Below are 18075 nucleotides of genomic sequence, written 5' to 3' on the forward strand. Positions count from 1 at the left end.
TCAACACTTCCAGGGATGGACATCCCCAGCTTCTCTGGTAAATATATTCCAGTGTGTTACCACCTTCAAAGTAACAAATTTCTTTTTAATATCTAATCTAAACCTACCCTCTTTCAGTCTAAAGCCATTTCATCCTGTCGTATCATTACATGGCCTTGTAAAAAGTCCCTCCTCAACTTTCATATGGGACCCTTTAGGTATTGGCAAGTGCTACAAAATCTCCCCAGAGCCTTCTATTCTTCAGGCTGAATACTATAAATCTGCAGAGAACCTTTACAAAAGTCCTAGTTTCCTGTAAGAAAGAATGCCAGAAGATGGGCAGTTATTTGCACAAAGTCCTAGGACATTTAATGTCACCTTGATGCATAGGACCTTAGAGGATCTCTTAAGTTTCACTCTTCGCTGCATCACACACTGGTTAATCATCAAAAATAGCACAGAAAAGGCACAAAGTTCTTGTGGAAGAACACTTAATCTTGTACAGCCACAAGTGATACAACTTTCCACTACCAAGTTCCTTATGCATCTGCATGAGTCCCCTTCTGTACTTTGGACGAAGTAACTCAGGGCTTCCTTATTTTGCTTCTTGCATAAATATTGGACTGAATCACGAGGATGTAGGCTTGTAGTCTCTGTCAGGTGGGGAAGCAGAGCTCTCCAGAGTGACAAAACAAGTACAGTTATTTCTGATTTATATGTGAGGAATGCAAACACACAGAGACGGGGACTTCCAAAGAATCTACGGGATGAAACACTCAGTGCATGCCAACTTCCTTACTCTGCTTATGACTTGGAAAACAACCTTCATACTTTGCAGTCTGGCTATTTCTAATTTTGAAGGCTACAGAGGGAAGGAAAACAGCCTAGTAGCACACTGGATCAGTACATAGAGCATCTCTCAGCTCACTCAACAGCAAAGCACCTGCACTTCTCCAGCTGCTTCCAAGCCAGCAGGTATAACAACACAGGAAAGACAGATCATAAGGACTCTGCTGACAGCCATCCAAAACAATGCAGCCAGTGCAATGAGCCAGGAAGGGAAAGGAATCACAGGCCTTCACAGAGCAACATGGGGCTAGACCAGGAAAACACACCAGGCTGAATGGTAGTGGCTTGACCACACAAGATTTTGATGGCATGACTTAGCTGGACATAAGATCCCACTTTAAGAGTTTTTTCCTCGACCCGAAATAGTTTGTGGTCTAGAGATGGGACAAGGATCCACGGACTTGTGAATTCTCATTCCCTTTCTGCCACAGGCTATTTCATCACCCTCAACTCCTGTGCCTCAATATCTCACCATCTATTTCACTGAAGTACTGTGAAAGTCACTGGAAATTTGTGGAAAGAGAAATAAAGATAGACACATATGAACTATTACAGCTAATACTTCATTTGTTATCAAGTGTCAACCTTTAGTGCTATGTAACATACACATTTTTCCTGCATGAATTAATTTAACCCAAAATTATTAGAGCAGTAAGGAAAAGTTCATGATTATTTATATGCTACAACTCCATTCTCCAAAATGCACGTCATTTTTGGAAAGTGTACTTTTCCATCATTGAAAAGGGCTTAAAGGAAATAGTAAAACTATCTACTTCTCAAAGTAAATCACTGCCCACTCTATTTTAAATAATGATTACAAATGACTGCTGCAAATAAAAACAGTTTTACATTTTGAGGATACTGCTTACAGTTAGCCCCATTCTGCACCTGATAAGGGTTTAAATAAGGATTCAATATTGCTGAGGATAGGCTACTGAAAAGGCTGTTCAGCAGTTTCAAGCCATGATCATGACCCTTCAGGAGAGAGCAAATTCAAAGAAGTTAATCTCTTAACCATTAAAAAACTATTAGAATAAACACATTATAAATATATCTCTTACCTATGAGGATCCTGCTCTTGGCAATGCCATTCTTAACCTCATCATTGATCAGGTCTGTAAGGCCCCGGCACATGGAATCAATGCTTTCAATGTGTTCAGGACAGTCATTACAGATCTTATACCTGTCAAACCACACATTGGAAAAGGCGCCTTTCATGGGTGTATATGGCCTAGAGTGGTGGAACAAAAGAAAACAAAGATTAACCAAGCACAGGATCAAATGCCTTGTCATATGTATTAAATAAAAAAAATATCAGTGTATCTCCAGCAAAGGAGAGAATATCCAGCCACATTGCGTTTCCTTGCATTGAATTCATGGTCCTTCAAGAATGAAGCCAACATTTGGAAGCTATGTAAATGCAATTTTCAGCCAGTTCAGTATTAAGGTTGGTTAGGTCAGCTAAACATTTGAAATCTTAAACCTGTCAAGAAGTTCTTAATCCTAAACAAAGTTAGGGTTGAAATCCATGCTGGAATATGATAAACTGAAGTAACTTCTAAACAAGACAGCTTTGCAAGAGCTAACTTTATTTAATTCAATTGCCTAATTCTTGACAAAACTGACAGGGGATGGGTATTATGAACCTCTAGGTATTAAAAAAAACCTGCCAATTTTTCTTTCTGTCAAATAAATACAGCCATCCTCATCTTAATGGGGCAGGTATCTCATAAACATAACTGAAAGAAATGCCATGTGCTTACTGGACTGGTGCACAAGCAAGAGTTATGATACTCCTCACCATAATACTTTGTAGTCAGAATGTTATTTTAAGTGCTTCAACAGGCTGCCCAAATCCTAGATAATCAAGAAACCTTCAATTCAAAGAAGCCTTTTCTTTGGTTTTAAATAAAGATGATTAATAGAGCCCTGAAATCCCAAGAAAGGTGATCTAATTGCCTTGCAATGGCTCTACAATATATTACAAAAGATACTGCTATGAGATCGATCATCTCAAACAAAGCCCCTTGAAACCCTTATTTGCTATGTTCAACCAGGGCAAATTCTTCACTTTTACTTAAGCTTGGATCAGATTGCAATCACTATCCACAAAACGGACAGTTTTTGATACATTTCTGGATGGGAACACACTGAAAATGCTAAAGTTGACTTCCGTGCTGTCTCTGGAATTTTTTCAATGATAGGATTAAACAAAGCCACAACTAACCTAACATGAGAAAGCCACTAATTCAGTTATCTTAATGAAGGAACAAATTCTGCCTTTATTAACACCAGGGAGGCCTCACATATGCAAACAGCTATTTCAAAACCAGTACTGCCACTAGGATGAGTGTTCAAGATAATACTATTTGGACTATTCAGTCATAAAAGTAAAAACGAGAGAACATAGGTTTTCTTCTGCCTGTTGTCATGAACACAAAAAAAAAAGCCATGACTTAAAAATTGGTAAGAAAAATATACTGAAAGAGGCAACAAACAGCAACAGGTAAGTACAAACAGAAACACTACAGGTTCATCTTTTTCAGCAGAGCTTCAAGGTACCTAAAATGTACTGTTATTAAAAGTACCATACAGTATGTGGTCAAGTGCCTTAAGTAATCCCTCATTTCTTTAATTCAAAACAAACTGTATACTCAAGCACCAGAATTTTAAAAATTGAGCTATTCGTTTTCAAGGTAGCCCTTACCTGTCTATTAAAAAGCTAACTCCAAAATTAAAGGAAATTCAGTGGAAAAATCTTGTATACCCAGCAACTTAAAGCTGTGTTTAAAAAATAATATTAAAATTATTTGCTTTCTTGATTGTCTTTTCTTCAGAATTCTGTCTCCAGAAATGAATTGATCAACACCTAAGAAATAAGATTACAAACATCTAATTCACAAAAGTCACATTTCTAAGAGCAGACCTTCCAGTGAAATCTATCAAGAGCAGAATCAATGGAGTTTCTGGAAGTCACTTGGACAATGTGACATAAAACAGATGAAATGCCTGGGTAAACAGCATTTAATCCATTTTTTTAGCTTCTCTCAAACACTTTTAGATCAATCCTGGTTAAAATGTTTAGTAGCAGAGTGCTTCATTTTCTAGTAAAATCAGGGTACCTAATATCTGAGTAAGAGAAGATATGAAAGGTTTTAGTATTACTACAGCATGTTGACCTGGATTTATTATTACAGCAGGTTAACCTCCAGGATTTTTATGGAACATAGATACATATATATACTGCATTACAGCAATTTACTTTTACATTCCATAAATATTAAAACATGTTTCCCCACAACTAAATGACAAGCTCATGACATTTAAAATAGATCAAAATTCATCATGAGACTGTAATACTTGATCAGATGTTGAAACTCAGGACTTCTACCTCCTGTTTTTGTTAATTCTTCATAAGATAGATGAAAGACCAACATCTTTCAAGACGACAGGAAAAGACCCCCAAGCAAACAGACAAGTAGCTTTCAGCTGCCCCAAAAACATCCTTGCGAGCACTCTTGATTTCTCAGAAATGCATTAAAAATAACCTTTACATAAAGCTGAGAAGTAAGATTCTTTTAGTGGTTCACCCCACTGGCACATCTGTTTTAGTCATTCACCTTTTTCTTTAAATAATTCCTTTATTAGCTGGCACACTACAACTCAGACATTACCATGGTAAACAAATATGTTTGGCATGGAACCATCTGTACAGCTCCAAGAATACAGCACCAAATTTTTTCATACAATTAAACCACAAAAAAATAAAATTCCCTATGTTACAGTGACGTGAGCAGCTGGACTGAAATATACAAAAGCAAAAAAAAAAAACAGAGTGCAGTGGAAACTCCATCCAACAAGACCAACATGGTCAGTTAAGGACAATGTCAGACCAAATAATCAGCTTTAAGTTTGGAATTGTTTTTGCTTTCTAAGTTTAATTAAAACTCATACCATCAATCCATCTGTGCCTCACTTTCTTTATTCTCTTTTAAAAATTATACTAGAAATAAAGCTCTGTCCCTAAAAATGTGGACTGTTGAAAGTGGAAATGAAAATATAGAGTCCCCCAAGCTGTGTGGACAATTTTTCTTATTTGGTCTTAAGGGCTGTGTGTGAGTATGTTTTGCTTGTTCTGAAGCACATACAAGATTCAAATCCATATAAGAAAATAAGAATCAAGAATCCTCTCTCTGTGTAGATCAAGCTTCCAAACTTGTATCCATTTTTAAGACACACTTGAACGAAAGTTCAATTTGTATGAATTTCTTTCTTAACATTTAAATGTTAGGAGCATGGACAGCAAAGGAGACACGGCTAGTATCAAACATTGTTTAAGAAACTGCAGGATTAGAAGGATTAGAGTATTAGGAGGATTAGAATCTTTAAAATGCTTCCCAACACCCCCAATAACTCTAAACATGTTTTCTGATTACTTTATAGCTCCTATTTGTAAGGGTGTTGTTGTAGATTAATACACCTCTTGCATGAGAGTGCAGTTTCAAGAAGATCCTACACAACACTTCAATGTCTAAAAAAGGAAAACATATCCTGTAATATCTTTGTAAGTACTTATCATCCTTTCCATCTCAGACAGAAGTAATTTTCACTGTTGACCTCACTGCAAAGTTTCAAAGCAATACATATCATTACAGATTTTACAAATTCAAGATAGATCAGCTTCTGCTAACCTGAGTTCTGTAGTAATAAAAAAAACCACGATGAAAAGTAGGTAGCAGCAACACCATCTATCTCCACCTTTCTGAAGCACAAATATATCCTCTAGACCTTCTTACTCATGTTTAGAATTGTGCCAGCTAGTCTGAAATTATCTTAACAGAAGTGGAGAGCAACCCAATGATGCTACACAAGGTTCAAATTCAGATCTCAAACCACGGCAAATTCCATCTCCAAAATGATGCTGTTAGCATAGTGATTCACATAAAACTACAGGTGGTTTCGTTCATTACCCAATAAATCACTGTCCCTATCCAACATTTTAAGTTAGAAGACAAGCCAGCAGTTCTAGCTGCTTTAAATGAGACAGCACATTGAAAAATGGTAAGTATTCTTCCCCCAACTCTTTCTCCTGATGCATGATTGTATCACTGCCTTCATGCTCAGCACTGTGATCATTCTGCATTAGCAGACACATAAACCCAGACCTCTGGTGCTGGCTTACAGGCTTCCAGACAGAACTTCCCAAAATGCCAGACAGACCTGGAAATTTATAGTGAAGTTGGGCTTCAAGATTGAAATAAAGACTAAGAAAGATAAAAAATTACTGAAATCCTCGATTTTTCCTGCTTCCCAAACCCATCTCCTCTCAGTTAGGAGGTAGGGCCTCTAAAATTGCAATGTTGTCTTTCGGAGGACCGTGCATCCCTCTGAAAAATCTACAGGGCACACTACCACAGTAGTTCTACATTGTTCTGCTGAGACTCCAGCTGGAGAACTACATCCAGTCCTGGAATCCTCAGAACAGGAAAGACATGGACCTGTTGGAGCAGGTCCAGAGGAGGGCCACAGAAATGATCAAATCACCTTTTCCCGCAAAGAAAGGCTGAGAGAGTTGGGTTTGTTCAGCCTGAAGGAGATAAAGCTCCAGGGAGATCTTATTGAAGCCTTCCAGTACTTAAAGGGACCTATAAGAAGATGGGAACACACCTTTTAGTGGGACTTGCTGCAACAAGCAAAGTAGGAATGACTTTCAATTTAAATTGGTTGGATTTAGACAAGATATAAGGAAGAATGGTTTTTACAACAAGGATGCTGAAACACCAACACAGGCTGAATAGAGGTGGCAGATGTCCCACCCCTGGAAACATTTTAGAAAGGGCTGGATGGGATTTCAAGCCACATGATCTAGTTGAAGATGTTCCTGCTTATTGTTAGGGGGCGTTGAACTAGATGACCTTGAAAGTCCCTTCCATTTCAAAATATTGAGTGGTTCTAGAAGCAAGTCTTGACTCTCTTAAAATGATGGCAGGTTTTTTGAATGAAAGCATATTACTCCCTAATCCCAAATTCTCTCATAGCATAATGTCACTGCTGAATTTCAGTATTACATTTCAACAGAAAATTTAGGTCCAAGATATGATTTTTAATTCCCACTGTCTGCTTGAAGCAGAAAGCAAATTTTAAAAGAAATGGGGAGGAAAGCAGAGAATCCAGCTAGTCAAATAAGAAGTATAAATCAGAAACTCTAGTCCAAGGTATATCTTGTGTTGAAACTGAGGGTCAGCATATCTTAAAAATGAAACTTTGTGGTATGGTAACAGAGCATATGATGTGTCCAAAACTCAAGCAGCTTTAACTTAGAACTATACTTAAAAAAAAAAAAATTACCAAAAGGAAGGCAAGAGTCATCTCCATGAGGAGCAATCTTGGCTGTTCTCCAGAAAAGGCTGTGCCTGTTCACTCAACCACATGCAAATGCTTTTGATAGAGTTGTTCTGGATGAACATTGTCTGAAATGAGAGCTGACTGAGCCGGTACAGAACGGTTACCTGAAGAAATACTATGCTGACAGCTTTTGTTACTTGAGACAAATCTTATTCATTCAAGACAAAGGGAGCTGCAATAGAGTCTGGCATAAAACTCAGTGGGAAAAATTAAGTTTGTTTCTGTTTCTTTGTTGTTGTGGGTTTGCTGGGTTGGTTTTGTTGTTTGGAGGATTTTTTTTTTTTTGGAGAGAATGGTGTAAATTCTGGGCATTGGTACTAATCAGAAAACAGCAATAATTTTATGGTTGAAAAAACCATAAAAGACCTTTAATACACATTGCCAGTTCCTCAGCAACCAATAGTGGCTGCCTTACAAATTCACTGAAACAAAGTGGCAAGAGGCTAACCAGGGTCCAATCTGCCTCAGCTCTCCATTACGGGGTCTGAAAGGCGATCTGGGATTCAAAGTGGCATCTTTCACACGCTGGTGGCAAACAACACTGAGGATGGATGAATGACACTAGCTAAGCACAGAAACCTTTGAAAAGACTGTAAAGCAAGAGCACAGAATGGCACATAACTTAGAAATCCACAACTGCTTGCAGGAAGGATGATATAAAAACGACTGTCTCCAATTCTTCTGTACTGGAAAAGGGTTGAGAGAATAAAAACAAGATGAAGGATGCCTAAGAGCACAATGCAGTAAAAGGGATTAAAAATCCAAGATTACTTCTATCGTGTTCTAATTTGTTTTTCCAAAGCATGACTTCAGTTATCTCTGACAAGTGTTTAGTGCATCTCATGTGCTATTTAGCATCTGATGTGAGCATTAGATATATGCAGTTTTCCTCACCTAATTCCAGACCAGAAATAAAAGGAAAATACAAAGCTTATCCAAGCATACTTCAAGCATTATTATGCAGAACACGTTGAATTTCTACTTAAAGGAGATGAAAGAACCACCCCATGATACCAACCCAAACCTTTCCCATTTCTCCCTCAAGCTCCCACCTTTAAAAAAGACTCCTTTGTGTTAAATTTATGAATGAGGTTAGGGCTTACAAAAGTCAAGGATTAATAACATTTGCTTGAGCCAAAAACAGTATGATAGGCACTGTGCACGCTCCCCTCCAATCCATCTCAAGTCCAAGCTGCAGTACCCCTGCTGCTTTTCCAATCCGAGGCCTCTCACAGGCAGAGGCTGCCAGAGGAGCTGAGTGGTGCCAAACTGTCTGGTGGTTTTGTGATAGAGCCAGATGGGGACTATGGTGAGATGAAGCTCATTTCCACCCATGAGCCGAGCAAAGATGTGAATTTAGGAGAAAAGATGGAGCAGTGGGCCTTTTAGTCCTTACCAGCCACACAAGGATAATGAAAATTAGAATACATTGGGGCCCTCGCACCCCAGAGAACAAGTTCTGCACAGAGACTTACATCCCACAGAAAGGTTTGTTGGGTGAATGTCAAAAAGATCCATAAAATAGCCAAAGTAGTTATTATAGTTTATAGTTGATTTTCTGACTTGCAAGAGAGAAGAACTGTCAGAATGGAATGCAAGACAATGCAAAGAATCTTTGGCCTAGATTTTTTCAGGGAACTATAGAAGGCAAGGTATATGTATTAAAACAAGCAGAGCCTAAATGGTTTTAGATTTACCACGTTAGCTCCTGCAATGCCAATTTAAACTATCACTTTCTATTAAAAAAAAAAAAAAGTTTCAATTGGGTGGTATTCAGTTCTGATTTAGAAACTCAATAGAAACCTAATGTTTAAGTCACAATTGTAGCAGCTGAAACAGTATTTAAAGTTGTAGGCATCCTGACCCAAATAAAAAGGGAAAAAGGAAACCCTTTCCTTTAAAACTATTAGTGTAGACGTGGCTTTAGGGATTGCATCAGCTACTAGAGCTCCAATTTGAGCTTGGGTTTTTTTTTTTAAAGATATATATTAGCATTACAATGGAGAGAAAATAGAATTCTGTTGTGTTTAACAAGTTTAATCTATGTGTAGAAGCGCTAATCTTGACAGAAAGCTAGACACAGTTAAAACAAGTTCTCTGCTAATTTTTAAGTATCTCAGTATATTACAGAAAAAACAAACAAACCCAAACCTCCAAGCAATGTGTAAAACTTTTAATTTTTAAAGCAAAATTTGCATACCCCAGGTAAATGCACCTAATTTCCAAACATATTCCAAACTCAGGTGTCAGTATTCTCACTACATCACATCAAGTCTTGGAATCCACATATTTTTTCCATTTTTATCTAAGCATGCTTTTTACCATATGTGATTTATTTAGTATTTTTATAAGTTTTTCTTTTTTAACTGTAAATTTCACTATCCACATTCTGTTATTTTTGCTCAAGAAACAACCAAATATGAGACTCACTGCACTTTTCAATGTGATGGGGAATAAGTGAGACAAAATGATGTAAACACTGCCTGTCCAGGGGGCATCAGGTGATTGCTCTCTGCACAAACCCTGAATATCAAACAACAATTATTAAAGTAAATCTCTTTTAAAAAAAGAAGTGTGACTTTTTACAGATACCTATAGAGAAGAGTAAAAAATAGTTTTATAAAATCTAGTTCAGTTAAATTCCATTGCTTTTACCCATAATCTTCTTCACTGTTTGCCGAAATCAATGCTAGTGAAGCCAAAGGACATATTTCAGAATTCTTCCTGATTATATGCTGGACTGGTTTTTCAAAATAATTTTCAAATACATTGACTCTTGAATCAAAACATGTCTAAACCTCTGATGCTGTACAAATGAAAAATATGCATGTTTCAGCACCTGGGATAAAATCTAAACATAACATAAGTATAACCCAAATCCATCCTCCACAAAAAAAAAAAAAAAAAAAATCAATGTTGCGTTGAAAAATGTGAATTCCACTGCTTTACAAAACTCTGTTGGAACAGATGTGAAGAATGTATATCTATGGATCTATTAATTTCCATCAAAAATGTGAAGAGGTATTCCTGACCTGCAGTTTATCCTGCCAAAGCCCCCAGCTTTGCAGTTATATCATCATGCTTTTACTGGCATAGCTACTTTGACAGAGAACATTCACTGTGCATGTGCAAAGTAGTTATCCCGGAAAAGACAGGAGCTCAGAGTACGAAGCACATCCACATTAACAATATTTTGCCAGAAGAGCACATCAGCCAATCCTAGGAGGGTGTTGCCAAGCTTCAAGCTTTTCTTTGATTTCATCATCAGCACAAGAACCTGCAGGCAAGTTTTGCACTGACAGTGCAGTGGCAGGTTAGAGACCCATGGAGGCTCTCTCTCAGCAGCCTGACTTTCAGCCAGCACATTCCTCAGCCTCTGGGTGGGCAAAGAATCTGGTTTCAGAATCTTCTCAGCAGATCTGTATGTCCATAACCACCCAGCTATAGGTCTCATTAACAAGGATGCTGAATTCTACCCCTGCTACCAGAAACATTTTGAATTCTTATCAAAATATATATGCATATAAATATACACACAAATAAAACCAACATATGTACTCAAGTTTAATTACTTTAATGTCAGCCATTCAAGTTTGGAAGGTCTAGGCCTTGCTTTTATTTTCTGTGAAAGAAAGGAAGACAACTTTTACAAAACTGTTTCAAAAAAGCATAATGTGGTTTGTTCTTGAATACCAAAACAATATGAAATAGGTCTGTAAATGTTTCGTTATTTTGGTTTCAACCAATGACATGTATCATCACAAACTTCAGCCCTGCTGCAAACAGTGGCAAGCTGCTTTAGGAGCATCTGTTTTATTTTACTGTGTCAGCTAGGGCTGCTCATCAGCAACAAAGGGCTATACACAAGAGTGCCTTGCCAGTTAAAGACAAACAGTGTGGGTATTTTATATTCTTTGAATAGACAACTTTTCTGTTTTGCTAAAAGCCACTTAATCAGCTCATGCATGACTCTACCTGCTCTAGAAAAGAACAAGAATAACCTCAACTTAAAAAAGAAAAGAAGATAATGAAATAAACTGTTTATTCACATTTTTTAATAACAACAGAATCTTCCCATCTGTTTAGCAAAGTACTGAAATTCAAAGTCATAAGACAAAAACAAATTCCTTCATTTGAGTCAGGAGATGTTGCTGGTTAATCATTCATACATCGTTTACCTCTGTAGTTACCCAAAGAAACCAGAATAAATAAGAAAAGGACTGGACCTCAGAAGTGCAGTGGGATGGAAAAGTCAAGCACTGGCCCACCAGATGTGGTCTGAGGTGCTCTGGCTGCATATAGCAGAAGGGAAAAAAATAATTTTCCAGAGGAGCAGCTCCTCCTGCATTTTCCCCATACCTGCTGTGCTCGGAGGGAAGCAGTGGAGCCACTCAGTGTGTGTGATGTGCCACTGATAACTCTAGCATCACTTCAGCCTGTCATCAGGCTGAAATTATTTACAGAAAATGGGATTCACTCCCTGCTAACCCAGAACACAGTGCTTCAAAAGCTTCCACTCACGGGCTTGATTTTTCTGTAACACAAGTTCTGTACTCTGCAGCGAGTACATTCACTGCAATCTCTCAGTTGCTTTTCCTGCCCAAGTAGACCATAAAAAATACATGGTCAAGGAAAAGGGTTTTTTTTTCATGTAATAGCGAGTGCCAGACAAAATCTGCTATTATACTTGTTTATACCCTCCAAGAACTTCTCCTGACTTTGAAACCTCTGTACCTCAAAAGCCTATGTAACAATTTCCTTTTCCATTCAGCATTCATCCACACTTATACACAAATTCAGAAAGAAACTCAACCCCATTACCTTTCAAGGAAACATTTTCCTAATTTAGAGCCACAGACACCCAAAAAAAATTGTATTAAGAAAAATTAAACACTTTTAAAATTTAGTATTATATATCTAATATATGTTACATACATAATATATGTAATTAATTATATATTCCGTATTTAATATTACCTTTGGATAGCTATGGGGGTAGATGTCCAACTTTTACCCTCTAGGTTTGACTGCATAAACTTTAAAATTCCTGCAGGAAAAAAATTTTATCTATATATCCATCTACCACTGAATACACAGTGTCATTTAATAACAAGACTTGAGCTCACAGCAAATGTTAAACTCAATTCTCTTTGAAATAGTTGGGCCAGGATTCAAACAAGAAGTTATGTGCATTTTCGAATTCCCAGTCCTTTCTCCAGGAGCTGAGGATCTTTGACATCCTACTTGCCAAAAAGACTGACCACCTTCAGTACTGAAACCTGGCATTAAATACAAAACAATATTTTAATAGTTAATATGTGGGAGTTATTAAAGGTAAGATTGTGATCTGGATCATGACTCTCTAATGCCACTACTACACACATTGCAGGATCATCTTCTACTTATATGAAGGAAATGGAAAGCTACTATGAGGACAATACCCAAATTTCAAATAGACGCTGTGACTTCTGGGAATCCTTTAGAGTCTTAACCACTTAAAATCACAGTTCCTGGACAACAATGCATGATTGAGTTTCAGTTTTGTCAGAAAGCATATACATGAGAAAGAAGAAAGAATTGTTAAGACAATTTGTACTAATATCCAGAGCTGTACTTTATAGCACTGGAACAGAGGAACTTAATCCTACAGTTACAATATATTAAATGGTACCTGGCAGGAGCCGTTGGGTAAATTACTTTTATATGTTGGAATGCCATGTCTTGATTCAAAATTTGTTTTATCCATGCTCTTGCTCCTTGGCCAGTATCACCTGTATCACACAGAAGAGTACAAGAATTATTCAGTGCATTTAGCAAGAAAATGATAGAATATCAAATATACTTCAGATTGACTTAATTTCAAATTATGAAGTTAATACACTAAAATGCTAAAACAGGACTTTCTAGAACAGCTTCAGTTCCCTTTCCAATGGATTCAAAACTTCCTATAGAAAAAGACTACTGAAGAGATGCCACAACATAAGTTTAATCAATACTTTACTACATTTAATGACTTAAGCAACTCCCAAGCAGATACAACGCCTTACTCTCTTACTTACAGTTGACCATATTTACGCTTAAGTGATAAACAAAAATCTTGATGAACATCTTAAAAAGTGAGGTAAAATAACTGTTGCTCCCCTTAGAAAAGTTAATTACTTTTACTAGAGAATTTTATGTAACCCAGTTCAGAACCCAGTAAAAAAGATCTTCACATTTAATTATGCTAACATTGCACATAGGTTTTATGGGAAAAGACAATTTGTAAAGAGATAGGTTCAGCTAAAATACCTAGGAGACTCTTAAAGAAACTTTAACCACACAGTTCTGTTTGAAAACTAGTTGAGATCCACTCCCAATCTGTATTTTTTCCCAGTCTCACCAACACAGCCTATGGCCAAAACCCCTGTAGACTGAAGTACCACAAACAGGATGAATTCTTCTGTAGATAGCATTTGCTCCTTTTAAATAAATATACATATATACACCAGACAGTGTCTACAGCTTGTCTTTGCACCACTGCACTATATCTTCAGCCATAATTTCACTGCCACCCCTCCCAAGAGCAGGCACTAGTGTATACAACACTTCAAGCTTAAGCAAATCGGTCCATCAAGGAATATATTTTACAGTAGCAAGGATGTTCAACCTAAAAAATTGAGTGGCAGCTCAGCAAATTGGAATTTCACTACTGCCACTCATGCCATGGGACTTCAGTCTTGCTTGAAGTTGAGGTTCCCACATATTATCAACACAAAATGCTAAAATTCTCTATTTTTTTAGCTCAAGTTGTTTGATTTGACTTTAGAACTTGCCCCTTTCTTTTCAATAAAATGGCCAAACCAAAAGAAAAAAAAATACCACTGTCCTTAGCCAGGCTTATTGGAACATCACATGGGCTCATCTGAACAATGCCACATGAATATACCAATGCATTGTTAAAATTATTATAATTCCCCAATGGAGAAAATCTGCTCTTAAGCATTCTAACAAAATTCAGATGGTTTTTATTTACAAACATAATTAATGTATCTTCAAAATTAAAACAGAAGGCAAGAAGGATTCAAACCCAGCAATTTTCTTCCTGTTAAGCACAATTACCATAACTAGAACTAACTGTTCTCTGACCTAAATACTCTACGTGACAAATAAAAAACAGGGCTGCAAAACTGACACAAATCTTACCCTGTGCTAAGTTAAACAGTAAAATCAAAGTTACTTCCTTAACTAGATGCTTCCGAAAACCCCCCCCACAAGCACTTGGCTTATGCAAGTACTGTGATCTGATGCCCAAAAGCGCCTCTGATTCTTCTCGGACACTCTCGACACACAAGGGTTTCCTCAAGGCTCTTGTCACCTCACTTATGAACAACGTATCTTAAGGAGGCTTGAACTAACACTTTCTTCCCCTTTATACACTGCTTTTGTTTTGTTTTTTTTTTCAGTTAGAAAGCCAAGGTCTAGGCCTTGCAAAATACTTACACAGAATGAACCCTGAGGTAACTCAACCAACTATCTAAATGATTACAGAATTGGGACTTAGATCTTTACAAATTCCTTAATGATGTAGGATAAATCATTATTCTATGATTTATTCCCACCTCTTAAACTTCACAGAGATCTTCAAAAACCTCTACTGTTATTGAATACACTTTGTCCATGAAAAGGTCACAGAAAATCAGTAAGAGAAAATTTAACTATGACCTTCTGTGTCAAGAACTGTCATGGTCCAAATGCTACTCAAATGTGAGCACTTGTATGCTCAGATAATGTATTTTGATTTTAGGAACAGAACTTGGAGGAGAGGGAGGAGAAGAGGAGACTGTGACATCAAACAAAAGCCAACATATCTCCTGAAATGCTAGTCTTTCAGGCTCTTTTGAAATTTTAGCATTATATGTTCTGAACACTACAAAAAAAAGCAAATGATGGGTGATTCTGCTTTGAGACAGTTTACAAAGCGAAAAAGACTGATGGCAGCTCTATTATCTTCTTCTCCCTCCTTAAGTAAAACATTACTTTCTTTCCTTTCAAATATAGGCTGTATTTCCAAGTTTTCTTTCTATGCAAAGTTTAAATTTAATGTGTAACATGTAAACTGGACATTAGGAAAAACTTATTCACCAAAAGGGCTTTCAAGCACTGGAACAGGCTGCCCAGGAAAGTCACTGAGTTCACCATCCCTGGGGGTATTTAAAAGATGTGTAAATGTGGCACTTAAGGACATGGTTTAGTGGTGGACTGGGCAGCGTTTGGTTAATGGTTGGACTTGATGTTCTAAAAGGTCTTTTCCAGCCTATGATTCTGTGCTTGTTACAACTTGCAAAGTTGTAATCCTCAGCCTAAAAAGCTATTACATACTTGCTATGTCCAGTTGCCTTCCCTGCCAAGCTACAAATGGAACCTCTACCTAAATCTGATGTATAGTACCAATTGTTGTTCTAATACTTTTCAGTACCATTTTGCATTTGCATTCTGCACTTGTTATAGTTTGTCTAGAGCAAGCATTATGTACAAAATGGATTCATGCAATTTGACCACCACTTTCCATCACAAGTGCTGTACAAAGGTTTACAACTCAGGTTTACAGGCCAGCCCACAGCAACAGCACTGTGATGACTTCTGTTTTAAATTCTATTCTGGAACTGCTAGAAACCAAATAAAACCACCCCATTACAAACATTATGAACAAAATAATATATATTAAAAAAAAGAAAATTGTAGAGTACTTTAACCACATGTGGAATCAACCTCTAACCATAATCTTCCCTTACTCCTCCAACATTACAGAAAATTATTTCCTCAAGCATTAAAGCATTAGCATTAACAAGAGAGCTGGACACATAAACTCTTTCACTTTCATTCTTTTACTCACAGAATTTTTAAAAAACAAAATTAAACTAGATTATAAAAAAGAAACTAATTTAGTAAGGACATAGATCTTTGTTAAACTAAACAGAAGCACCAGCTAAAAGCAAAAGTAAACAAGAGACAGGGAAAGTGTTGAGCATGTTACCATATGCACATGGCCAGCTCAGTAGTATCGATTCTCAAGGCCTTGATCTAATCAACCTAAGATTGCTGGTTTTCTTATTTCTTTTTTTTTTTTTTTTTTCCCACGTCATGTGTACCTTGTTGTTATTTAGCTCATTAGAAACAACTTTTAAGGAATTAAACCCAACAAAACACATGTTCCCCTCCTGCTCTCAGACCAGTCACTGCTGTAGGTAACTCCCCTCTGCAGAGCATGGCCATGAAGCCCGTCTGGACATGGACAGGGCCCTTCTGAACAACCACTGTTGATAAATGAACACTGGCTTTTAAACGGTGCCCCACGCCGATTCTAAACCAGCAAGAAACGCTTAAACTGCGAAAGTCATCCTCCGAATGCGGCTACTCTCTGAGAAGGGCAATTTAGGGAGTAAGAGAACTCCAGGAAACGGTACGAAGTGTAAGGTCGGGTATCAGGAAAATGTTCTTCACCCAGAGGGTGGCTGGGCACTGGAACCCGCTCCCCAGGACAGTGGTCACAGCAGCAGGCAGCCCGACAGAGTCCAAGAACCCTTTGGAGAGTGCTCTGAGGCACAGGGTGTGACTCTCGGGGTGTCCTGTGCAGGGCCAGGAGTTGGCCTGTGATGATCCTAATGTGCCCCTTCCCGCTGAGCACGCTCCGTGATCTCCCGGAACGCGTGTGTTCTCACGGAACTCCGGGCGCCCGCAGACGGCTTTGCCGCCCACCGCCTCGACCCTGCGGGCCCGAGGAGAGCAGAGCCGCGGGGACAGGGTCACCTCAAAGCCCTTCCCAGTCCTGGCCGCCGACGCGGCCACCCCGCCCCGCCGCCCTCCTCCCGCAGCACCGAGGGGCCGACCCTGCCCGCTTCACCCGCTCCCGGGAGCGCCCCGTCCCCACGGGCAGCGGGAGAGAAGGGAGGGAAAGCAGGCACCTGAGCCGTGCAGGAAGATGAGGGAGGCGGTGTGCCTGCCCGCGGGGGACACCACGCTCCGCTGCAGCGCTGCGGGCGCCGCCATGCCCAGCGCTCTCCTCCTCCTCCTGCGGGCCAGCCCTGCCGGTTCCGGGCCTGCAGTCGCCCTGTCTCCGCCCCCCGCTCCTCTGCTGAGGCACCCCGGGCTCTCCTGGCACCGGGCTAGGAAATTTGTCACTCCAGACACTGCGCTGGGTTAGCAAAGCTTGTTGACAGGCAGCGCGGCCTGGCTCTGAACGCCACATTTAGCAGTGTCCTGTGACAGAGACCGATCCGCCCCTTTGGTGTCACACGTGAGAGAGAGAAAGCCCTGGGGGCGTGTGCCCCAGTGGACTCCCTGCCTTTATACGAATTAAGTTGCAGGACTCCTCTATCTCCTTTTTGGACATGAACCTTTGGCGTTTGTGGGGTTTCCTGGCACACGCGTGCGGGGAGGTGTCGGGCAGCAGCTCACCAGGAGGAGCCCTTCAAGGGCAAGGCCTGGCTGCAGGAGAGCCGAGGGAAGGCGGGTGGCACTGGGGGCTCCTTCGAGCCGCTGCAAAGACCGAAGAACCTTCAAGGAGCACCATGAAAAAGGTCCCGCCGACATTTGACAACTTGTCCGACCTTAAGCCATGTCTAAGCACAACTATCCTGGCGCTCTCGCAAGTCTCTACTGAACTGCCATAAGTGTATAAGGAGTAGGAGCTTACTTTTGCACTTTTAGGTAACCTATACACGTTCAAGGTCATAATTATTTGTTTTTTCCCCCACTAGTGCTGTGCAGATTAGCCACTTGCTTTAGCACTTTGAGGTCTGCGACAGCGGGACAAGGATGGCCGGCCACAAATTGCTGGCCACAAACTGCACTGCTGCCACT

General features: G+C 39.2%; 1 protein-coding gene and 1 long non-coding RNA gene across 2 annotated transcripts in view; both read right to left on the minus strand.

The window, feature by feature from the left end:
• The window catches only part of LYPLAL1 (lysophospholipase like 1), a 30142-nt gene extending 12738 nt beyond the window's left edge, over positions 1-17404 (minus strand). Inside the window, exons 1-3 of the mRNA XM_071425925.1 lie at positions 17178-17404; positions 12905-13004; positions 1890-2059 (exon numbers count right to left, since the gene is read on the minus strand). Of these exons, the coding sequence (XP_071282026.1) occupies positions 1890-2059; positions 12905-13004; positions 17178-17262 (355 nt within the window). The 5' untranslated portion in view covers positions 17263-17404. The remainder of the gene's footprint in view (positions 1-1889; positions 2060-12904; positions 13005-17177) is intronic.
• On the minus strand, positions 10064-12197 carry LOC139589474 (uncharacterized). Its single transcript, XR_011679026.1, has 2 exons — positions 12055-12197; positions 10064-10855 (listed from the first exon to the last, which is right to left on the minus strand). It is a non-coding gene; the product is annotated as an uncharacterized lncRNA (long non-coding RNA).
• Positions 17405-18075: the final 671 nt, after the last annotated feature.

The sequence above is a fragment of the Agelaius tricolor genome, unplaced genomic scaffold (genome assembly GCF_023055355.1).
Source record: "Agelaius tricolor isolate 1412-34295 unplaced genomic scaffold, bAgeTri1.0.p SCAF_1, whole genome shotgun sequence".
Classification (NCBI taxonomy): Eukaryota; Metazoa; Chordata; class Aves; order Passeriformes; family Icteridae; genus Agelaius; species Agelaius tricolor.